The 24545-nt window shown below is 42.4% G+C and overlaps 1 protein-coding gene across 2 annotated transcripts in view; it reads left to right on the top strand.

Annotated features, from left to right (window-relative positions):
- The window catches only part of RPAP1 (RNA polymerase II associated protein 1), a 39879-nt gene that overhangs the window by 2107 nt on the left and 13227 nt on the right, over window positions 1-24545 (top strand). Inside the window, exons 2-15 of one of the 2 annotated variants that reach the window (XM_040600703.1) lie at window positions 2803-3045; window positions 3985-4133; window positions 4702-4794; window positions 6141-6321; window positions 8470-8646; window positions 11640-11846; window positions 15184-15299; window positions 15727-15825; window positions 16300-16401; window positions 17193-17360; window positions 19385-19564; window positions 21275-21409; window positions 21585-21764; window positions 23731-23888. In XM_040600703.1, the coding sequence (XP_040456637.1) occupies window positions 2856-3045; window positions 3985-4133; window positions 4702-4794; window positions 6141-6321; window positions 8470-8646; window positions 11640-11846; window positions 15184-15299; window positions 15727-15825; window positions 16300-16401; window positions 17193-17360; window positions 19385-19564; window positions 21275-21409; window positions 21585-21764; window positions 23731-23888 (2135 nt within the window). In that variant the 5' untranslated portion in view covers window positions 2803-2855. Of the gene's footprint in view, window positions 1-2802; window positions 3046-3984; window positions 4134-4701; window positions 4795-5054; window positions 5161-6140; window positions 6322-8469; window positions 8647-11639; window positions 11847-15183; window positions 15300-15726; window positions 15826-16299; window positions 16402-17192; window positions 17361-19384; window positions 19565-21274; window positions 21410-21584; window positions 21765-23730; window positions 23889-24545 lie in introns of those variants that run through there. The other variant, XM_040600704.1, reaches the window with a different exon arrangement.

Below are 24545 nucleotides of genomic sequence, written 5' to 3'. Positions count from 1 at the left end.
TGCCTATGTGCTTAGATGGCTTCCTGGGGGCTTGAAAAAAGGTACTATTAAGAAAGCAAACTATTTTCGCTACATTCTGTCTCCAAGTCCCGTATGTATTTAAGCAGTTTCTAGCTTGTTGGACTGCAGAAGGACTAAGTCGAAGGCCTCAGTTTGAATTTCTAGACCCTGTTAAAACATGGAAAGAATGCATTTAAAGCTTTTGTCTATTTTTGCGCCAAACTAATGCCCACCTTGGTATTACCATCTTGAAACTTTACATTTGGATGGCCTCCACATTCATGTGGAAGGACTGACTTTGAGGAAATGGTTCCTGGCACAACTTCTAACCTCTTTAGACAACGACTACATGGTTGACTTCTTGTACCTGAAAATTCCCCAGACAAATGAAGGCAATTTCAAGTCCTGCTATATTTTTTTTGATTAACTTTTTTAATACACAGGAACTTGGACAAGCATATGTACATCCTAGCGTGGAAGAGGCTTATTGCAGAAGTATTAGCAGCACACTTTGCTTATAAATGGGTGTTTTGCCTCTGTTAATTCTGGCATCCTCATTTGGGCTTTGAAGCCTGTCATGGTAGGGTATGAAATACTTGGCTTCTGATGCATGTGGCGCTACTTATGCATATTAAAGAGGGACCTCTCAACTGAAGTATGACTGTTGCAGCCCCTGTTGTGGCAGAAAACTCCATAAATAAACAGCAGGTAGGTGTGTGCTTATGCTAGGAGTGCACAAAAAAAGGAGCTGTCTGCAGAAGTTGCAGTTTTTGCTGTGCAGTTACAAGGAAACTGGGCTGAAAGGGAGTGTTTCTGCATTCTCAGCATCAGTCAGAACCGCAATGACATCCCAGGTGTTTGTGTGTTAAGTCCTTCTCCAACAGTAGCAAGGCATGGTAACCGGCTTCTCCCTTCCTGCCCTGAAATAGCCTTTGCTAGTGGCAGTGTTCCACAGATGTCCTTGGCAGCGCTGGTGGAGAAGTCGGGCACTTTCCCTGTGTGCTGGGGGAGGTTTTTATTGTTCCGAGGGTACAGGGAAGTTCCCGTGGCTGCTGCTTGTGCCATATGTAGGCTTGGTGTAAAAGGAAGCTGTTGTTCTGGGACTTTTGAGCTGACAGCTTTCATTAAGGTCAGTGTTTTGAGATGTCTGAAATCGAGCAACTAACTCGTGATGTTGGCACTGGATGAAGAGGTCTGGTTACTCAGCCACGGAGTGAATGGAGTCCCTGGAAACCTTGACACCTCTGAAAATCCGCTTTGTTTTGGTATACAAAGCTAAGTCTGAATGGTTTTAGTCCAGCTTTTGCACAAAATGAGGGGCAGGAAAAAAAATTCAGCAAGTCTTCATGGTTGGTGGTTTTACACTGAGGCCTTGATGTTAAAAATCCCAAACCAACAACCAAATATAAAACTCCCTAGACCTCTTCATGCTCTTGGAACCAGCAACATCACATCTAAGCAACCTTGGTCAGGAATGAGATCCCTGAAAATAGTATAAAAACTGCAAGTGTAGGTCACAAATACTACATGAAGTAATTCTTGTATCCGTTAGCATCCTTCCTGCAAGGTATCTCTCCACATATTTAACCATAAAGTATGGTAATAGCATAAAACAAAACATTGGCTTCAGGGCAGTGGCTGTGCCCACACAATGGTTGAGCTTTGTTTTGGTCTGAGATTAAGACAGAGATTCACTTCCAAGCTTTGCATGTTCTCATGTGTACAGCCTATCAATAAAGCAGATAATTGTAGTTTTAAAAATCCATATCCACTTTCCTTTCCAACTATACAATAAATCATCATTGAGTTCTGATGGGCTTTTAAAAGTGGAAGAGATCAAATGTGTATAAATATTTCAACATACCAAGTGTGGGAGGGTGTCAAGTCTGTAGCATTAGTGCTGATCAGTGATTCAATTAGTGTGGAATGTATTTGTAAACACTTTACTTGCTGCCTGTGAGAAATGGATTGATGGTCCTGGGCTTTGGGGATAGGAGGTGGGGAGTAATACTTGCAAATATTTTCATGCCCAGTAGACTGAAGGTGGAATAGTTGCCTTCCTAGTAATAGTAACCTGGAGGTAGAAGTCTTTATAAATACCACCCTTAGCTTTCAACCCAAAACTGGCCTGGGCAGTGAATAAAAATGCTTGGAATTAGCATGACTTCTGCCAATAAGAGGGCAGTAAAAGAGCAAGAGAGAATGAATGCAGGATGACTAGATAAGGAAGAAAACCTTTTTTTTTGCTTGGGAGATTTGAGTGAGAAGGAGAGCAGAGACGGTGAGAGTGAGTGCATTGTCCAAATCCATGTGAACAGGCTCTTGCATCCTGACAGGGATGCTAATGAGAGGATCCTGAGAAGACTGTATGCTGGAGGCAGGAGGTTTGCATGATACTGTTCCTGTGATGTTCTTGATTGGTGTTGATCACAGAGTAAGTCAGATCTTTTGTCTTGGACCTGGTGCTTCTGTGGCTTTGCAAATCCAGGGCTGTGTTGTTGGCATTCTGGCAGTGATGCACTTGTTGGCTGGCTTTTTGCTGGATGGCTGCCATTCTGCTCCCAGCTGGCTGGTAGACCAGGTGTTGGCTTGTCTACTAGCATGTTGTTTGACAATGAAGAACAAGGTAAAGTGTTTGTCTGGGACTCTGGTACAACTAGTTGTGTCTTGGGGTGATCCTGAAGTAGGGTGGCTGCAGTATGTGCAGGAGCAGCAGAGTGGGACAAAAAGGAGTACTTTTCTCTTGCTGTCCCCATCCTATCCCCAGGGAATCCAGTTCTGTAACCAGTTTTCTGTCTCCAGATGATTCCATGTGAACAGCACACAGGGCTGGGCTGCAGGAGCAAGAAGGCAGGATGTTGTCGAGACCAAAGCCTGGGGAGTCCGAGGCAGACCTGCTGCACTTTCAAAGCCAGTTCCTGGCAGCCAGAGCTTCACCTGCAGTGAAGATCATGAAGAAGGCAGACAAGAGGAGGGGGGAGGAAGGGAGCACAGATACTGAGAGACCCCCCCTACAGGACAGCAAGGACGTAGTCATGTTGGATGGTAATTTCCCTTGTGGGCTTCTTTGAATTACTAGGATTCTCAGTCAGTGTTCCTCAGTGCTTGCTGTTTCACCTCCCTGTCCACCCAGTGTTGCCTTTGCCCTGCATGTGTGTCCTCCTTGCGGTATTGTTTGACCATAGCCTTGTTGGAAAATGCACTTGTCCCATGTTAACTAGCATCCAGTAGAACACATTGCCATTGTCTACATTTATCAGCTGTCTGTTGTACCTTGCCAGCTTCAAGGCAAGAGGTGTTTTCTGTGATTTGTACTCATTGGACACTCAGTGCTTATTTTGCCATCTATCCAAACCCTGCTCGCTGTGTCTTTGAGTTTTAGCTCTGCAAACAACTTCAGCTTTGAGCCCCCAGATCTGGCTTGATAAGCCCCCTTCCTGCAGTTTTGTTTTCCTTCATCAGTAGTAACTAACACTTCTGTAATGTTCTTAATGGTCTCAGAAGCTCAAAGCGCTTTCTTGAAAGCAACAACTTAAGTCTTGCAGGTTCCAGGTAAGGAAATGCAATCCCAGTCTGTAGATAGTGAAAAGGAGGCCTCGACTTGCTCGTGATCATACAAATCACTCACTGTTAGAGCTGGCAGTGGAAATGTGCTTTTCTGTGCGTGGACGCAACCTGCAGGGGCCTGTTTGTTTCTGTACAGCCTTGCTTCTTCCCATAGTACTTGCAGTCAGGCCTCAGTACCCTTCTTAACTTTTGCAGGTCTTTGGAAAGACCTTTGTGCCAATACATAAATAATACAGTTCTTGAGTGTGTTTCTCTCCACTACCCGGTGCAAGTTGGAAACAGAGGACTACTAATTGTCTTACTGCTTTCTTATCTTCTTTGTTTCTCGTCAGAGCAATAACAGGTGCTATTAGGGAGCCTTGGCCTGGTACCTATGAGTAACTTGACTATTTTTTTCTTATTATTTCTCCTCCCCAGATTTTCCTGATATTCTCCCAGCTCTAACTCCAGCTCCTCCAAAAAAGTCCAAGATTAAAAGTGCCTGTGTCCACTTTGAGGATGAAGATCCAGAGGAAAGACTGGAAAGGCATGATCAACACATTACAGCAGTCTTCAGCAAAATTATTGTATGTGTGGTTTTTTTTTTTTTTTTTTTAGTGTGATGGTCTAGTGTGTAGTTTTTTTTTAATGCTCTGAAATGAGCAGTGGGTAGGGATGAAGGGTTCTGTTGCTGCTTTTTATTTCTACAGTGTAATGAAGCAGTTGTAGCATTGTAGACCTGTGTCCTGGAGCACCCTGTAAGAAAAAGATCTTTGGGTATATTTTTTCTCAGTTAAATATGGGTTTGAATCTGCGCTCCAGTCCAGAGTGCCTGCAGGTCACACTGCTTGCATGCAGGTCTGTGCTGTCATGTGGGTTTGGGTTAGTTTCTGGACTTCATAAGGGCAATGTTCTCATTGCGCTCTGCACTGGCCTTAGGTTTTCCTTTATCTGATTCTTTGAGCAGTCCAGCCTTTTGGAAAATAGCCTCACTTTGGCTCTAAATAAGCACAAGGTATTCTGAGCCTGACAGTGTTGTAGCAGAAAGCTTGTGATCTGCAGAGCTGAGAGATTTTGAGTCCACTATTAGCTAAATGATATAAACATATCTGGCTGTTGCAGTGGTTTCTACAGGGTCTGAATTTTTTGCTGCAGGAACGAGACACGAGTGCAGTAGCAGTGAGCATGCCAGTGCCCACAGGAGACCCATTTCCAAAGACATTTCACCGCTCTGAGATAAAAAGCGAGGTAAGATTGGGAGCAGCTGTTTTGTGGTACTTTCATTAATGATTACAACTTCCTCACAACAAAACCTAACACTTGGTGGGCGGTAGGGCTCAAAATAAGCGACTTGGCATACTGGAGATGGTGAGCTAGCTCAACCTATCTCTGGCATTGTCAACTTAGTGTAGGAGAGAGTTCTACCAAGCTGCCATCAAGTAGGCACTCCATACTCTGCAGTTAAGTAACATTGGAATCCTTTTGGTTTAGGAAAAAGGCGATCCCCTTCAGCTAACTTCAGCGAGGTGGATAGCATCTGTGCTGCTGTAACAGAAAAACAAGCAGAACAGGATCAGTTCTCTGAGGAACAACCTCTGTTAATTTGTCCACCAGGTTTGATTAAGTCTGTACTTATGGAAGTTGCATCTGATTTCTCCTGGCATGACATTTGAGTATGGTTGCACAGGGTATCTTTTGCAGCTTTTTGGATTTTGGCATAATTTGTTTTCTGAGGCTGCAAAACGGGAAGCCATGGCTATCATCATCAGTTGTTGCTGTAGTAGCAAAGGCTGCTAGCTGAGTGGGAGTCAGATGCTGGGAACTGACATGTGATTGATAGCTGTGGTTGCTTTGATGAGGTAGCTTATTTTGAAGGACAGCTTTTTGAAAGAAGAGAGTAATGCTTTTTCAACAACCAGTTCTGTTTACCTGATGCAGGAGTGCACATTGCAGCTACCAAATGTTCAGACTGCCTTTTAATCTGCTTCTTTGGACTGGGGACATGCAACAGTTTTCTTGCTTTGGATTTCCTGTGCATCCTGTACAAGGCTGTTCAGAGCCATGCCCTTCCATTGCCTAGGCAAGCAGCACAGTAATTTAGTCAGGATTATTTTAGCACCACTTGTCCGCTTCTTGCTGTGTAAATCACTTCACCCTGCTGCTCTCTAATCACCTTATAAGAAGCCTGTTCCAAGCCTGCGGTGAGCACGGTGCAGTACAGCCACATTTATCCTCAGAAATGCAAAGTATTCGGCTATGCGGTTTCCAAGCAGCAGGAAAGCTGGAGCTGTTGTGTGTGGTGATATTTTAGGTGTACTTGCCTGGCTTGAATTCACTTATAATTAATCATCTTCCTTCTCTAGGTAGCAAAAACATTCATGCTTTTGTCTCTCTGTCCTAACATTAAACTGTGTGTTAAAAGAAGAATAGCACTTGCACAGAAAAGGGCAGGTGGCTGCCAGCAGCTTCTCAGTGTCATGTCCCAAAGTCTGATCTGAGGGGGTCTTCAGGATCAGAGCTGTACCTTTGTTAGTGGCAGGTGTGTGTGGGAGTCTGGAGAGGAAAGTGGTGACACATGGCTTCCCTGTTTGCAGGTGAAGGTGGGATCTGGAAGAAAAAGCATCTTTGCACAAAAGATGGCAGTGAGAAGAGCTGCTGAAAAGGCAGCAACAGCTCCCTCCGCTGCCGAGTGCGTGCAAGTAAGATCAGCTGCTCCCGATGCCCTGGATCCTGAGGGGTCAGCGGGAGAGGCACCTCTCCCCACCAGCAGGGATGGTAAGTGGAGAATGTTCTGCTTATCCAACCTATTGTATTTACATAGCCTTAGTGACCATAACATCAATGCACCTTATTTTTAAATTAGGGTAGCACTGTTGTCCTCAGTTTAGGAATCATAAGGTCACTTGGAATGTCTGTGGTGTGACAAGGATTTGAAATGGTCTGAGACCCAAATTAACGTTCTAAAAATGGGGTTAGCTTTCTCACTCATTTTCTTTTTGCTTCACACAGGGCCAAATAGCTTTATTTTTCATGGTTCTTGTCCTCCCTTTTACTCTCTCTCATATATGTAAAGTTTTTCTTGTTTCATCATTGATTTCTGCAATTTTAGGAAGAGGATTCTTGTGTCTGGTGAAGGCATTCAAGACCACTGTGATGCAGGTTCTCACTCCTACCTAGAAGCTGAAAGCTCAGTCTCCTGTCACCAGATTTGCTACCATGAGGCTGTGGCTTTGCTTCCTGAGGAATGCTGTGAGGCAGTGCTGATGAGGCAGTGCCACCTCCAGCAGTTACTTGTCTGACAGCAATGTGACAAGGAAAGATGAAACCAATTCAACTGGTTCCAGCATCTCTGGCCTTTTTTTTTTTGGGGGGGTGGATGTGTGTGTGTTTTTTGTTGTGTTTTTTTGTTGGTTTTTTTTTAATTCTTTCTGTTATCTTGGGCCATTCTATTTGGTTTGGACCACCATGTGTCTGGGTTTTTCCAACACCCCCTTTTTCACATAGAAATAGAGGCCAGATATCATTTGAGGGGTATCGCCTTTTGGTTAAGGTTTCTCTCTGTCCTGACCCCTGTCAGAGAACTGTTAAGACAACTCCTGGTTGTGCTGTGCTGTGTGTGCCCAAATCCACCATCCAGGTCAATATACTGTGCTTACTGTGTATCCTGTTAGGATTGTGCCTGTGTCCTTCTGTCTGAGAAATCTGAGGGCAGTATAGCAGCCCTATAGCTGTGATCTTCTTGAAGTAGAACGCTTCTAAAATGTAGTAGCCCAACAGAGGGATCAGAAAATTGGTTGCCGTCCTCAGCAAGATTGTTGTGGCAGGATCACTAGAAGCAAGAGGAGAAGGCGAGTGCCGTTCCTTGTAGTAACAAAGTGTGTGCGCCCGGTAACCCTCAGCTTAGTTGCTGGTAGTGGGAAGCTTACTGAATCTTTCACCACATCACTGTCTTCGAATCTCTTTCTGCTCAATATGCAGGACAGCTGCTGTGGAAATGACATCAAACCTTCCTGATGTTGTGATGAATGTCAGTACTGCTGTTTGAACAGAAGTTTGATGCTTTCAGGGGTGGCTGGTTTAGGGTTATAGGGAGGTTCCAAGTCACTATATGGAGTACATGAACAAAACATAAGGAATAAGACCACTAAGTCAGGTCCTTGTATAGTGGGCTACAGGACAGCTGGAGGGTCTCGCTGACCAAAAGAGCATGTTACCCTGCTGCTAGAATTAAATGAAATGAGCTTTTAAAAAGGATTTAGATCAGGTGGTAAAGGAGGCTTGATTTTGTTCAGGGTAGGAAAATGCACCGCTGCTGGAACTTCTCATATGTTAAACCCTTAGAGGGTTAAACTTCTCGTTTGTTTAACCCTTGGAGGTGAATGCAGGACATTTTTAGAAGCAAACATACCTCTGTTGAGAGTGGATCCTGTATCCCTCAGAAACTAGATTACCTAGTAATTTTAATTCTCTCTCTCACTCAACAGATATTTACTACGTTGTGCTTCAGTGGATGTACAAGTGTGGGTTCAGGTGTTCTTGGGCAGAGTCGTCGTCTAGTATTTACTAGCTAGCTTGGAAGAGTGCTCTGACTTATCAGTTGTGAATTATGCTCCGGTTTACCTTTTCTTGCTGTTGCTTTGCATTGAAGGAACAAAGTTCTTTTTGCCCCATCCTTCCTCAAAATTCTAAACAAACAAGGTAGAAATGACATTTTGTTGTGACGTGGGTTGAAAGCCCAAATATTTTAATTATGTTTGAAGCTAAATTAAACTCCTTTTCTCCTATTTTAACTTGGCTACCAAGGTGAAAAAAGAAAAAAAAAGAAAAAGAAATTATGCAAGCGTGGTAATGACAAAATTGAGTTGCATTCATAGTGCTGGAGACACTTAAATCAGTAACTGCTTTCTCTGCTGGATCTTTCAGATAAAGCTGGTGACTTTTTGATCTCTCAGCGGCCTTGTCTCATAACGGGAGAGGGTCTTGGAAGCCAAAAGGGTGAACAGGAAGCTCAAGCTATTCACAAAGAGAACTTGGAGAAGCTGCAGTCCATGTCTGAGGAGGAGATCCTGCAGGAGCAGGGAAAGCTTCTGGCTCAGCTGGGTATGTGCTTCCCAGAGATGAATTTTAGAGATGTGGAAGTTTACTGAATGTGTGGTGTGCTGAAGTCCTACCAAATTCACAGATCAAAGATGGGAGCTAGGTATTCCTGCTCATTGCATATGTGGGTGATCTAATTTCCATGCCGTGCCAGTAGCTTATGAGTAAGAATTAAGTGTGAAGGAACTAAAGAGTGCTTATTCCTCAGTGAAAGGGGGGCTTAGCTTGTCGTCCCCCCTTTGCTGTGAGAGAAGATGGTCTATGCACTCTGTTACTTTGCACACCCAATACCTGGTTACATGTACATATATGAAGGTCCTAAAATGTGATTGTCTGAAGCAGGTAAGAAAAAAAAGCTATTCTTAGGATGATTGTAGCAATGCTGAGGTGAGAGAGAACCCTTGGTCTTCCCTTCCAAAATACCTGACTTGGGCCAAAACTGTCAGTACCTGTATGGGGGAAACATCTGGGAATGTGGGAGATTTCAGTTCAAATCTGTACTTGGTAGAGCACAAAAACTTACAACTAGACTTGAACTTCTTGAAAACGTGTTTTAATTATCTGGTGGCTGGGTGCAGGTGTTCTGGCAGGGTTGTGGTCTCTGGTTTAGAGCCCTGTCCACACTGGTGCTCTAGGAATACCTGTCACTGGCAGCTGACGACAAGATGGGGGAGAACACAGTGTGTGGTATGTTTGATAAGACTCTGTGTGATTTAGGGAACTGTAAAACTTGCTGGCATTCGTTTCAATTATTTTGTGTGCTTGAGAAAAGCAGATGTACAGATGTAGGTCACAGGCAAGGGTTTTTGAAATTCTCAGTTTCAGATTCTCTAGCGTCATATCTAGGTGTGAGTGACATTTTAGACACGTAAGTCTCTTGTGGGTTTGGTTTAAAGATCGTATTAATGATCTTGACTTTGTTGCAAGCAGTGTGGGTATAACTGGAAAGGTGACAAACCCTGCAAAATAATTGCAGACACTGTGTTTAGGTACATCATTTGTTCAGAGAGCTGAACTCTCCAAACTACCTGAGGTGAAAAGAAATATTATTTTTTTTTAACTTCACTGCTTATAACAATGGCATGTATATGAAAAATACCTTGTTTATCCACATTTTTCTTGTGGCTGATTTATGGTCTTTGCTCCTTGTCCCCACCACTCTGTCCTTTGGGATAATAGCAAAGTGAGTATTTAGGGAGTTTGAAAAGGATAGGATGTACTTTTAAGTATTTTTAAACAATAAATTGTTTTCTAAAATAGTATATTTGTTTATATGCCCTGTGGGTTAAAATTGTAGATCTTTCAGTCTTTGAGGTCTTAAGGAAACTGGGAGTAATTTTGGCATTCCCAGAATATCTGTGGTTAGGGAATTATGCGTGATGAAGCAATTCCTAAATTAAGTTGCTGGCTTACAGACGAACTTGGGAACTGAACAGGTACAGAGATATGGATTAAAGAGACTTTTTCCTCCATATTCAGGAGTGTGAATAATTTGTGGATGTTTAATGTTACCCAGTCTCTGAATTAACCTCTTGGTTATGAAGCAGGTGAGACTCCATGGTGTGGAGTATTAGGATGGGTAGGCAATTCCATGCTGGGCAGCGTCTTCAGGATCTTACAGTTGACACTGTTCTGTTTTTTCCCACGGAGACTCTGCACAGAAGTAGGCTTACTTTGTGACATACTGTGCACAGATTGACAGAATCAGTGACTTGTTTGTCACCATTTGCATGAAATGATGACATAGTCAATAGTCTTTTCCTTGCTGTGTATGGTGATGTGTGAGAAAGCGAGAGCTCTGCTTGCATTCAGGAAAACACATGCGTGCATTAATGAGGCTAGGCTGAATGTCTCCCCTTTGCCCAGGGAAGTTTAGAACTGCATCACGAGGAGAGTGTGCAGCAATCAGAAGTGTGGGATAGATCCTGCATCCTCTTTGAACTGTTTCACAGACATGGGAGATTTTTCTTTTTGGGATGACTTCTCTTAGGTACAGAGAATTTCTGAATTGCTTGTCCTTTGTCCTCCGAAGAAAAAATTACGGAACATAACACCTACACCTACATTGGTTATTTTTTACATCTCTGACACTGCTTATTGGAGTATCTCTGTACCTTCTGGAGGCACAGTGTGCTGTCTCTTACTATGCACCTCTGCAATAAGCATCGCAACACCATCTTCTAAATGAAGAGTGTTCAGAGAGAAAGTACACTCCATCAGAAATTATGTGGGATATCTGTAGCAGATCTGAAAGTAAAATGATGATCTTCTGACATTTTTCTATCTTGGAGCCATAGGAATATTATCTGTTCTTCAAAATAACCCTGCCTCCCAAATGTTCCTCTTCTTCTCCAAAGCATGAAGTGAGTGGCCATGTCTGTTTTCTGGATGTTATCAGACAATAATTGACTCTCAGGATGGGGAGTCAGTTCAGAAAAAACAAGATACCCTTCTCCTAAAGTAATACGCAGATCATGCACTGCAGCTCTCCTGCAATTCAATAAAGAGCAGGTAATTAATTCTGTGATGTCTGTTCTGTGTATTCTTGTAGCATTCAGGTTGATGCTGCTGAGTGGTCCACGGGCAGGGTAGGCAAACTATCAGACCCAGCTTCCTCCCCTAAATCACAGACCAGAATTCTCTCCATAATGAATAGTCTTGTTTGGATGTGCCTTTTCAGTGGCAGTGAGGGGGGAAAGAAACAATTCTCTCTCTATTTGTAAGTTGGGAGAACAACTAGAATTTTTGTGGCTGCTTTACCTTGAAAGATATTTATCAGCTCCTTCTCTGGTGTTGCCTCACCGGTCAGTTGTACCCAGGTTATGTGCTCAAGAGGTCATAGAGCAGTTAAGTGCCTCAATTTGAAAAGAAGTGACAGTTGGTACTGAAGAAGAGGGCATGTGGAATGGGAATGCAAAGAGTAAAACATAAATAGCGGGAGCTGTAGACATATCAAGTATTTTGTCACTTCTCTGTCTCCTTGTCAATACTTGCAGATTCCAGTTTAGTTGCTTTCTTGAAGTCACGACGTGGTGGCAATGAAGGCCAGAAAAAGGAATTAAAAATGGAACAGAACAAACTGGAGGAGTTTGTGGAGTCTCTGCCTGTGGCTCAGCATGATGTAAGATCATCTCTTTCCATGCAGGAGTCGGGTCTGGAAGAATCTGTAAGGAAGGAAGAAAATACAAAGGTAGAAATCACAGGTAAGAAACAGGGTGCATGTTGTTAATGTTCTGAACATAAACATGACGTTTGTATGGTGTTTGCATCAATCCAGGTCGGATTGATATGTTACTTTGTTAGTTATTCAACTCCGAATTTTATCATGGTATTTAAAGAATACACGTGTTTTGGGTTCAGGAAAAAAACATCTGTTATTTCTAGCTGGGCTCCATAGATTAAAAGGGTGATACACTATGTAACAGAGGTGAGTTGTCAAGTGGGAGGTCTTGCTTTCTTTTTGAACTTTGTGCTGAGGTCTCTGGAGGGAGAAAGTATCTTAAGCTAGGTATCATTGCCCTGCTGTTCAGTCTTGTGAACAGGGAAGCAGAAGTGTGGTAGTGGGACTCGTCTGCTACTTGAGTAATTTCTTTTAACTGGGACCACCTGGGGACAGGTGGATAGGTAAGAGTTAGTGATTTGCTCACAGCATAGCATGGAGAGGACAGTCTCTCTTCAGGGAAATTGCTCATAGCGTGCATGCATGTCTTATGATACTGCTCCTGATGGCCCTGCTCTGTGACTTGTATCTCAGAGCCCACGGGGTGATTTCCAGAGAATACAGTTCTTTTCTTTGTGGTGTGGATGCAGTTTTTTCTTTAGCCGTTTCATTTTCTCTGTCATAATTTTAGGCTCCTATTCTCATCTTTCCCACACTTTTGTTCGTAGCATATGTCTCTCCCTTGTTAGCATGCTTCTCCCCCAGTTTCATGTCAAGTTTTGGCTGCCTCCATCTCTTGATCCTTGCTTCTGATGCATTCTTTGTGTCCCAGTGCAATGTGCAGACTGATTAAAGAGGTCTCTGAATCACTCCTGTATTTCAGTTTGGTGTTTGCAAGAGGTAACAACTGTTTACCATTTTCTTGATGAGAGGGATGAGTCTGTGAGTGTATGCGTGTGTACATGAGCAGAAGGAAAGCTGACTAGCCTCTTATTGAGGAAAACACTTCACTGAACAGTCCTTTTAGTGTTTCTCCTCAAGTTTTACTTTTCCATGAATCCATTGTAATCAAAAGGACTATTTTTAGTTCCAGAACAATTGAGTGCTCAAGTAGCACCAGGTTAAGTGACATTCTTTTACCCGACTGGGAGCAATAGAAGTGGGTTGTTCAGCCTGTAAAGTACAAGACTGTAGTAGTGCTGTGGGGAATAGCTCAGTGCTCAGAGCTTTGTGTGCTGACATCTTTTGCTTCCAGTGGAAGACTGCACAGCAAAGGCGAAGAGGAGTTTTCCCAGGATATTTGAAATAACAAAGAAAGGATGAGCTGGGACACAGTTATAAAACAGAGGGAAGCCTTTCCAGCACCTGAGTTTATGCCTGCAGCCCATCTTGGCCAACAGGAGATGTAAAATATTTATTTGACATTAACACGTACTGTTGGGATTTTGTATCTGTTCATGCCCAAAAGTAAACTCATTGTGAATAACCCAGCAGAAATGGTCATTCTGAATTTCCCCAGGGAGAGGACGATGACACAAAGCAATGGGATTGATCAAAAGTCAAACCTGTTTCTCTGATGAGATAAAAGGCTACTGTTTATTAGAAACAAGGTGGTGAAACCTTTATCCAGCAACTTGTAATCTTATCAAATGGAAAAGTAAATTCTTGCACCGAGACAAAAGGGAAAGCAAAGCAGAAAGGGAAGAGGTTGGGTGGTAGCCTTTATATTACCCAAGTCTGAAAAAGTTCAGTGCAGATGTTGTATTCACACTGTCAGTTTGTGTTTCTGTAAAAGGATTTCTCAGTAACTGAACAATCTGATGCCTTGGAATATATGTCTCTTCTTGTTGACAAGATCGTACTGCTAAGGGCTGGTGGTGGTATGTGTAATCCTATTAATAGAATGATTAACTCAGCCCTGTCAGTTTAGTGATTAATGGAGAAAACAATCTGTGGAATTACAAATGTCAATAGATTTCATTTTTCTGGTGATTTTATTTCCTCTAGTTTTGCACCTACCACCCACAAACATTCCACTTTCTTGCATTTCAGATGCTTTTTCCTTCTCTTCAGTTAAAATGTGTGCTGAGCCTTTGGCTGAAGTTCTGTGGAACAGCTTTCTGGCTGAGCTCTGTGCTTAGTTCCTTGCCTGACTCAATACCACATTGATCATAAGGGTGAAGCTTCATCCTAGAAAGGATGAGTTCCCTTCCTAAGAGTTTGTCTGCTAATTGGAGGAAAGTAAAAGGTTAGATTTCAGGCCAGTTATCAGCAGGAAAAGATCTGATGAAAGAAGAGCATCTCGGTGGGACTCAATTGTTCCTTGCAAGAGAAGACCAGAGCACTAGGATTAATAGCTGCAATGCAAATGAGTTCTGGGCTTCTCCGGCAGGAGTGATGCTACTCCTTTTTGTGCCCTCAGACTGCCTGTTCCTGTCCTCGTGTAATTCTCTTTGAGATAGCAAAGACTTCTGAACTCATCTCTTCCCATGCTGGTATGGGATAGTATCCTAGTAGCAAAGTATTACCTTTTCTAGTGTTCAGATAATTTCCAGTTCTGTCTTTCCTGTCCCTTCACTTGTGAGATTCATCCACATGCTGATCTGTCTCTTTCCTAGGGCAACTCTTGTGATGCAGGCATACATGTCTTGTTTCTCAAATTCTTCTAGTCAAAGTTTTTTATAAAGTTAAATCAGTAATTTCTTCCTTTAGTACTGGCACCTTTGAAATTCTTGTTCAACTGTCCAGTTTCCCCACTGAGCTGTTTCTCATTCAAGCTGTGTACATTTTCAGCTGTTTTGATCTTTTCTTCCCAGAGCCTGATCTCCTCAAGCCTTTAGAGGGGGACACAGGATGAAAAAGCAGCATCGCGAATGCGACAAAATCATGAATAGGAGTGTTTGTGCTCTCTGCATTGTATCTAGGCTGAAATCATACTGGCTTCCAGTAATTTGCTTGGACCTCTTTGCATTAATACTTTTGAATCATTTCACAGCTCCCCTAACACTCCCCTCCTTGGGCAATACTAGTTTGGTTTCTCAAATGTAGGGATGATACTATTTTTCTGCTCTGGTTCTGATCACTTTGCCTTATTTGTGTCCTGACTTCTGTTCATCTTCTCCTAAATTAGCCTTGTCTGTGAATTTCATTACAGTGCTGTTTTAATCTTTCATGAGAGCTAGAAGAGGAAGTAAACAGCTTTAAACCTTTGATGTTTATGCATCAGCCAACAGTCAGTTTGAAAATTGTTTTCTTTTTATTTTACATGAATCCCACATTTGATACAGTCTTTAAGCCAAGTAGCTTGGCAAAGAGGGCATAGTATTTTCTTCATCCCTGCCTTGGAAGGTAAGACTGCCATTTTCTCCCCCTCCACAAAGATGATGATCTGCCTGTGAAGCCCAAGAAGGAATGGATTCACATGGACAATGTGGAATTTGAGAAGCTGGAATGGATGAAAGATTTGCCTTCACTGCGGCAGAAGAAAACCAAAAAGGTTTGAAAGCAGAAACTGGTATTTTTCATGTTTGCACCTGGATCATGGTTCTCAGCAGTAACAGTTTTGAAGGTTTCAAACACTAGTCCTATGGTTACTTAGTCTGTAAGATTTTATCAGGCTGAGAGATTCCCGAGTTTCTTCCATGGGGTGGAATGATACATGGTCAGTTCAGTATGTAGTGCTCAAGAGGGCTAGGAAGTGAGAGTCTATCAACTGTAATCTGGGATGAAACAGGTCTGAAAGCTAAGAAAAAAGGAAAGAGGGGAAGAATTTATTTATTTTTAAAAAAAAAGAATTTGAGGGCCGACCTGGGGAGTTTTTGAATTGTCACCTTCCAGCAGTTGATGTAAGAAGTGGTATTTTAAGTGATGAATGGAGTGGAAGGCAATAGAAACAATCATCTCCCTCCACCCTTTTGTTGTAGGGAATGCAAGCTCGATTCAGTTTAAAAGGAGAATTGATTCCTGCAGATGCTGACTTACCAACGCATCTAGGCCTGCATCACCATGGAGAAGAGGCAGAGGTAGGTGTAATATAGTAGAAAGGGCACACCCGTTTTCCATTTTCTGTGTTTGATTTGGCAGGTTCCTTTTTGTGTCAAAGCTTTTTAGTGACAGAAACCTTAGGGAAGTGCAGACGGGTGGTTTTCTTTTGAAATAAGCTCCTAAAGAGAAGTTGGGTCTGCATGCATTAACTGCTTTTACTTTCAGAAAACTCCATTAATGTTTTTTTTTCTTTAAGGATCTGTGGTGTTGGGAAAAGGTGCACATACAACCTTTTCTTAAGAAATACAGTTTTCTCCTGTCACATCAACAATTGGAATCTCTTTTGCAATTGCCACAAAACAGCTAACGATATTTCATTGCAGTTTATCTCCTGTTATGCTCTGTTTTATTGTTAATCTTATTTTAAGGGGCCTGTTTTTACCTATAGCTGAAGGCCTTTTTTTTTTTTTTTTTAGTTTTTGGTATTTTGTTTTTTTTTTTTCCCCATTTAGAGGGCTGGTTATTCTCTCCAAGAGCTCTTTCATTTGTCTCGCAGCCAAGTTACTCAACAGAGGACACTGGCTTTACAAGTCTTGGGTCGTATTGTTCAAAAGGTAAGTCGCTTTCCATGGAATTCCTCCCCATAATTTGAGTTTCTGGTGGATCAGGGCCCAGATTCTCTGATGCTAGTTGTTTGCTTTCTACTATTCAATGAAGGTGAGAAGAATCACCAGCAGGGCATTCTTTTTCACTGACAATCTTCTTACCATCAGAAGAGTCAAGTGTTGGAACATCACAAATTGAGTTTCGGGTTTCTTTGGAAGGGAGATGCTTCCGAGGGTTGTTCAGCAGCAGTGCTGCAACTTCAGTTCTGTTGTTGGTTTGGACACAAGTGGTTGGGTTTTTTGGTGTTATTCTTCTGACAGACCTATCCTTTGCAATGACCCTTTCACTCCTGTTGTCTGAGCCAGCTGCATGGCGTGCTGTTTCTGAAGGAGATGAGAATGAACCAGCCTACTCACAAAGCAATGGGCCAATAGCAAAAAGCAAAATGAATATTTACTTCTGTGGCCATTTCCACCTAACTTTTAGGGGAAGTGCTTACCTTCCTTCCAACAGTAGTGGAGGCAGAGAAGAAATAGTGTGGTTTTGAGAACAATGGGGCACAACAGGGTGAAGTCAGAAGATGGGTCCATACTTTAGAAGGAAAGGTTTCCTGCATTTAAGGAACTGGAGTTGCATGCCTTCTGTAGAATGAGAGGAGGATAAGATGAAGAAAAAAACCCTGCACACAGTTCAGCTGCTTTACAGCAGAAATGGGAAGAGGCAAACACACAGAATGATGAGATGTACCCAGTTGCGACGAGACAGCTGTAACACTGGCTCTGTGTGGCATATATTTCAGGCCAGGGCTGGAGAGTTTGCTTCCTCCTTGAAGGGCAGCGTTCTGCATCTGCTGCTTGATGCTGGGTTTCTCTTCTTGCTGCGCTTCTCACTTGATGATGCAGTGGATAACGTCATGGCAGCATCTGTTGGTGCTCTCCGGGCTCTGCTGGTGTCACTTGATGATGAGGTGAGACAATCATTGAGTGCCTGGGTCTGATTTTGTGCTAGGCTGTTTACAGGGACTGGAATGAGGAGGCATGGTAAGTAGCTTGAACAAAGGCATGCTGGATGGGTTAGCGTAATGGTCAATAGCGTGCCATGGCTGCGCTTTGGGACAGACAAGGGAATGTGTTATCTCATTTGAGAGATGCAGGCATCTTTTCTCCTGTTTGAATTAGCTCTGCGCCATGATTAATTTCAGTGCAGGCTGCTGAGGTTCTCTGCCTTTGGGCATCTTTACAATCTACATCAGGCTACTACTAATGTATGTGTATAGTTTTGTTTTTTTAATATGGCCTCTTACGTTGTTGGCTTCTTATTTTGTAGTTTTCCTGCTTCTGAGCAGATAAAATATTCTCCTTGCTTTCCCATATGACTCATAATGATGCTGTTTTCTCTTTTCTCTCATCCATTTTCTGCTGTTCTCACATGCTTTTCTTACACTGATAAACACCTAATTTCACCTTGTCATGTGTCTATTTTACCCTTGATGCTTTTTCACCTGTTAGGAGTTCAAACTTCTTTTGGGTGTTCAGATACTAGAGAGCCCTGAGCAGCAAGATTAAGATGTCTTCCTGGTTGGACAGTAGTCCATTACAGGCAAAGCACGCTCTGGGCTGTGTTTCAAGTTCCTTCCTTGGGAGTGGCTCCTGTGTCCAACTGGAAAGGGGCTGGTGATGGACAAGAGTGGGTAGATCTCAAGAAGCCCCCTGGAACCTCTCCCAGCCCTTTAGAGCTATCCCTAGTGGGGAGGCAACAGAAATGAAGGGCTAGCTAGCTTTCTCCATATTTTGCACCTTTTCTAAGATACGAACCTAATGGTGTTCTGCTAGGTGAGTTCTGCCCAGCCATGGCAGGTAATGCTACGAATCAGCTTCTTAATGTGCTTTTCTTTCTTCTGATATTACTCTGGTTTATAACTGTCTGTAGTGCCCTGATTCTCAGATCAAAGCTTGTGGTGTGATGTCTTGTATAAGCGAGTACTGCTGACTCTTGATGCCAGTGACAGACACACGCAGTGAGATTGCTGTGTCTGTGGTTTTTCATTAGGAGAGCCCTTCCTAGGGTCTCATGCTGCTGAGTTTCAAAAGGTCTCTGAGGAAGGGACAGGGCTAGAAGTCTGGCCTTTTGCTCCAAGATTGTAAGACAAACAGGATTTATCCCCAGTGTAAACAAAGAAGACCAGCACACATAAATTATCATGCTGTCTGAAGGTTTTGTTCATTCATCAGTGGCTATGGGAAGGAAGCACCTTTCTCTTGGTTTCCTTTGAAGACTTGGATGCTCTTCTTGTGCCTTTCCTTCTCCTGGTGGAAGGAGGGCTATAGTCCCAAAATGTATTCCAGATGGACTCAGAGTTTCAATCCCTGAAGTCAGGACTCTTCTGACTGTCATTTGCTCACTTGCCAACTTCAGTTAATATTGCACGTTTTTTTTCTTTCCCCCCCAATGTGCAATAATAACTTGTGCTTCCTTGGTACTGGCATTTGAAAATTTTCAAAACAGTTCAGGGTTTAATTGAAGTCTGCCACTTCTTTTCTGATTAATGTAGTAGTTATTTCTGATTGCCAGTTCAGGAAATGGAAATTTAAAGCAGTAATTCAGTAGTGCAAGCATTTGATTGGACTGCCTTTTATTTTATGCCAAATTCCAGTTTAACTTCTAGAGCCTTGGTGGTTTGTTTAGTTTTATCTTAAATGTTTTCCAGTTAAGCTGCATTTCTGTTAGCTGTGTAGTGAATTTAATTCACCTCACAGTAAAGCTTTTCATGATTTCCCAAGTGTGTGTGTGATACATTAAAATTACTTCCCTGAAAAAAGCATTACATTCTGCTTGTGCAAGTTTACAATATACTTTACTGTGTTCCTGTTTTCATGGGGTTAGGTGGGAATCAATAAAGCATTCCATAATCAAAAGCATACTTGAAAATTCTTTGTCTTTGATGATTTCTTTGTAAGAATTCTATTTCATGTGCTTTTACTCTCCATGTAGAGATATCTTGATTGGACTTTCTCATGGTACCAAGGGATGGCTGCATTCCCCTTTGTCCCTTACAATGAGGAGGAAGAAGAAGAGGAAGAAGAATTAAATGGAACAGAGAAGTCTCAAGATAAAAAATCAAAGGATGAAAATAAGCCAGATTCAGATGTGGCCCGATACGATGTTGTAAAGGTAAGCACAGAGCTGTACCTGAAACCTTTTTAGGAAAATAGGCTCTACACAGTGGCTCTGTGTGCTGTTGAAGTGTCTGCTCTCCTGTGTATGCTATTAAGAACGTTCTGAAGAAGAATTAGAACTGTTCCCTGGCTGTGGGATGTTATGTTTCTGTCATATATTACCGGGAGAGGTAGTTTTATTGATCTCTGAAAATGTTAAGACTTGACCTGTGTGATTTCAGTGTCATTAAGTAGCTCTAACTTCCTCTAGGGAAACTGGCAACAAACACACTCATGGCTTTGTAAGACTTGCTGAAAGACTGCATACAATCGTGATTATCAAGCTCGCTTGCTTGAGCTAAAAGTGAAAAGCTTCCAGCCACTATTAAAGTGTCTGTATGCACTTCTGTAAAGTCAAACAAGAGCTTTACAGCTGGATAGGTCATAACTAGTTAGATTTGTACAATTCTTTTTGTATTTGATGTAAGGTGGCTACTTAGCATTTCCCCAGTTTCATTGTTCATGTTTGCATTTCTCAGGTAGAGTTACAGCATTTGGAAGGAATTCGTCACATATTCAAACCTAATCCCGCATTGCTGATACGAGATCTAAAAATAGCAATCTTTATCTCAAACAGCCTTGGTGGAGCTGCTGGAATCATTAAAACCTGTGATCACATCACTTAGTCCACGTGCTTGAGCCTGTGTTCAAATGCCACTTGGTTGAAAGCCTAACTGGGCAAATGAATTGCTGTACTTGGCCATCTGGTCTTGTTTAGAGGCTTCATGATTTCATACAAGTCTGCTAGGTGACGCTGTTTAAAAAGCTTAACAAAAGAGTTGTAGGTAGAGGGCGTGAAATCGGTTTGTGATTCTGGAACCAGCTGCATGGGTCAGCATAATGGACTTTAACTTGTTCCAAGTGGCCCGAACTCAGAAGGTATTTGGGATAAAATTCTCCACTGTTCCAGCTGCTGTGAAATTCTTTCACACCCGTTTATTGGCTGTTACAACCCAATTACTCCACACAGCTGGAACAGAAGTATTTAAACTAGTAGCTGAACCTGATCAGGCCTAGAACCTCAACCTTGCTTGGCTGCAGCTTTTAAAAAGTATTAATACTATGAACTCTGGTGTTAGGGAGTTGCCCTTTCTCAGAACTAGGAATGCATAACCCTGTCACTTAAACTGATTGTGGCCTTCTGCTTTGTGAACCATAAAATAAAAACCACATCATCTCTCTGCATCTCTTTTCCTACTGCAAAATAGGAATTTGTGTCTGTCCTCTGCTTCTCTGACATGACAGGTACTATTAGACAGAGTGCTGTTAGCTGTGGGTGGTGTCTAGCCAAGATGATTCAAGGGGAGCTAGAGAACCTTTTTCAGCCACATTAGGTTTTAGTAGTCTTTTTATGGGGAAAGTTATTTTCCTATTCCCTGTTATAGTTTCATACTCTGGAGGACACAAGTGTCCAAACCCCACCAGTGGTCTGACTTAGAACAGAAGTTTGGTTGTTCTGCCCTCTTGAGCTAACTCTTGCTCGTTTGCTAGCATACTGGCAAATCTGCAGAAACTTACCTCTTTGTTTTCCCACTAGTAATTTTAAAACTCTCTCTGCAGAAGATGTAATAGAATCTTCTTTTGTCTTACAGCAACTGCAGTTCAGAGGGCAATTGTTGAGAGCATAATGGAAATTTTTTTACTTTTCTTTTTTTTTAACTTTCAGGGACTTTTGAAGACACAGATCCAGCACCGGCTGAGGTACATCTTGGAGGTGGTACGACCTGTTCCGACAGTAGTCCTGGATATACTGCACATCCTCACTCACATAGCAAGGCACTCTTCTGAAGCATGCAGCCAGGTAAGTCTCCCCTTGTACAGGAGCTGGGGGATGATAGAAGAATGTTTGAAAAAGGGAAGAAAGAAGCAGGTAAAGTTATGGCAAGGAGATCAAACTTGTGTGTTTTGAATGCCTTCTGCATGTCTGCATAATTGCATACCTTTAGTTATTTGTGCTGCTTGCTATTTCTCTGTAGCTGCTTGACTGTCCTCGGTTGATTGAGACCATTGTCAGGGAATTTCTCCCTACTCGGTGGGATCCCCAAGTGGCTGAACCAGGGTGTTTACTCACCAGCCTCCATGGAGTTGCTTGTGCCACTGCTATGAAGTTCATCAGAGTGTTGGCATCTGGAGGCCGAAATGCAACAGCCAGGCTGGTGAGTGAATCTCAGAAAAGCTTTTCTGATTGCAAAGGCCTTAGTTCTCTATGACTTACTTTCTAAGTAAAGATAGTAGATTAATTCCAGGGACTCTGAGCTGAAGCGGAAATAATCACTATGAAGAAGGCACATACGTGTGTTTTGAAGGAGTTGGGGGTGTCATAATAATGATGCTTTCTGCTGTGTACCAGTAGAAGAGCTGTCTTAAGCTTGTTTCTACTTTTTTTTTGTTTTACATAGTGCAGTTATGCAAAATGACGCAGCCCAGCTCAGTGATAGTTGACCAACAGCAGATGGTTAGAGCACACACTGGTGTGTGGTGCTCTGTATGCTCCCATGTTCCAGTGGTAGGCAGCTTAGGACTTCATAAACCAGAGATTCAATCACTATCCTTGTGTTTTACAACCCTGGTTGAACTTCCCTGCCATTAATTTGTCTTAATAACTCTGAGGTCATTTATCAGTATTTCCAGTTCCTCTTACCTACTGGATAGGTTTTCCACTTCAGAGATAATTGCGTTCACTCATATAGGTCATCACACTGGTGCTATAAATGCGTAACATCTACCAAGAGCAGCACCCATCAATGGACACCTTGGGGGTTTTGGTTCAGTGTTGTTAACAGCATCTAATAAATTGCCATGCGGGAAATGGCTAACATCAGCAGAACACCGGTCTGTACTATAAAATAAATAGAATAATGTGCTGATAATGGATAGTGGGATATTTAAAGACTGTAAGTGGTGCTAGGAACATAATAGAAAGTCTGTGAATTTTACTCCGTTTCAGGCTTTGTGTACTCCAGGTATTTCGAGGCATGCAAGGGTTGCTTACAAGGTTCCTGCCACTCAGGCTTTGGTTCTGTTGCACTCTCGTTATGGCTTGTTAGAGGCACTTAAACATGGGAATGGAAGATGATAATAAAAAACTAAATCAAAATCATCAATGTAGGAATTTATTCTAGCTAACAACAAAATTCTTCCATCCTCCTCCACTGGAAGTAAATTTGACTTTGCTCTCTGTTCTGTAGGAGGGGTGTCAAAATTCATAGTTTGATTCATCAGCTCCTTTGCTGCTGTGCATTGATTCCCCCACAAGATGTCTCCAAAGCATTTGAATTTTAAATTATCTATAATATGTCCTTGTGTTGTGAAAAGTCATTGTTATCTCACTTGTTTAGACAGAGCACATGCAAGCTTTTGTATGTGTGGGAGAGGGAAAGAGAAGCTCTTTTTTATGGTTAAGCAAAAATACGCAGTTGTTGGGGAGGATAAAAATTATTTCTAGACCACTGCAAATGAGTCATGTCATGCTTAATTCAGTACTAAAATAACCTCAGAACATTTCCAAGGCATCAAATTCTATAATCTCATAAAAGTAATAGACAGGAAGTACCCTTCTTATAAAGTAAACACAGAATCATAGAAAGATTTAGCTTGTAGGACCTCTGAAAACCATTTAGTATGACCTGCCAAAAAGAATATCAGCGTCAGTTCAGTACTTTAGTATACAATGTTTTTCATAAGCATATCTTTACAGGGAATCCTGACTAATAGTTCTGTTTATGACGACTAAAAGAAGGATAGTATGTATTTTTTACAAATCAGTTAAATGCTGCAGAGAGCATCCAAACAAGTGCGTGTGTGGCTAGACAAACCTCTGTCAGGAATGATTTAGGTGTAGTTGATTTGTGTTAGGAACGGATTAGGTAAAACCTGGCATCACTTCCAGGAATGCTTCTCTCTTAATAGCCATTGATTATTTATTGTAGTATGTTCCTTAAGATTACCCAAAATAAAGACAGATTTGAACAGTGCAAGAGGAGTTTAGAATGAGCTCTCCTGAAATCTGCAGCTCTTCTGGTGTGTCAGAGTAATGAGATAACGATGCGTGCAACTCATGTCTCTTATCCCTTTGTCTTTTTTTTTGTTCATCCTTTTCTTTTTTGTTTGTTTGTTTTACAGCTTAACACATTTGAAATGAAAAGTCGGTTAAGCCGATTTATAGCTGAAGACCCACTGGATCTGCCCCTGCCGAGGGAAGAAGCCATCAGGCTAAGCACCGAAGCCTTCCGGCTGTGGGCTGTGGCTGCTGGCTACGGTCAGGCCTGCGATCTCTACAGGTACAGCCAGATCTGGACAGCTGGGGGCGGAGGGGGCACGACAGAAAACGGACGGAGGGGCAGATAGAGGGATCTCCAGGCTCAGTCTTTACTTTCGGGGAGTCTTACCTCCCTTTCTCTGGCCTCCTACAGTAAACCTCACATTTTCTAAAGGTATTGTCTTTTTTGTGGTTGTTCTTTATCTCCTGTGTTTTAAGTACTGCTATTTTGGTATTTCTCTTCTGTGCTGTAGGAGATCACCCTAACTTTTTAGGGCTGCATCTTTCTCCCCTGGAAAGCATGAATAATCTGTGCTTGTGTAACATCAAGATGCATAGTTTGCAGCACCCCTAGGATTGAATCTGATGATCTAAGGGCAGTCTGTAGGCAGCAGTCACCAGCATGCATGCTAAGTGTGGCAGACTGATGCAGACAGACTGCATACTGCATTGACTTTCAGGTCAGTTCAAGTTCTTGTGCTTGACTTTCGAGGTTGGCACTGGGATAAGTCTGACCTACCTCAAGCATTGAGTCCTCTTTCTGTTATTGCACTGACTTGGAAGCACTGAGACGGCTGTGGAGTTCCGCTGAAGAGGAGTAGAAGGGAGACCAGTGTTAAGTTTCAGAATGGAGATTCTCTCTCTGTAACAGCATTGTTTTCTCCAGGCCAGGCAGGTT

This window comes from Falco naumanni, chromosome 7 (assembly GCF_017639655.2).
Source record: "Falco naumanni isolate bFalNau1 chromosome 7, bFalNau1.pat, whole genome shotgun sequence".
Classification (NCBI taxonomy): Eukaryota; Metazoa; Chordata; class Aves; order Falconiformes; family Falconidae; genus Falco; species Falco naumanni.
The sequence above is the reverse complement of the archived record's forward strand: the minus strand, read 5'-3'. Positions and strand labels throughout refer to the sequence as shown.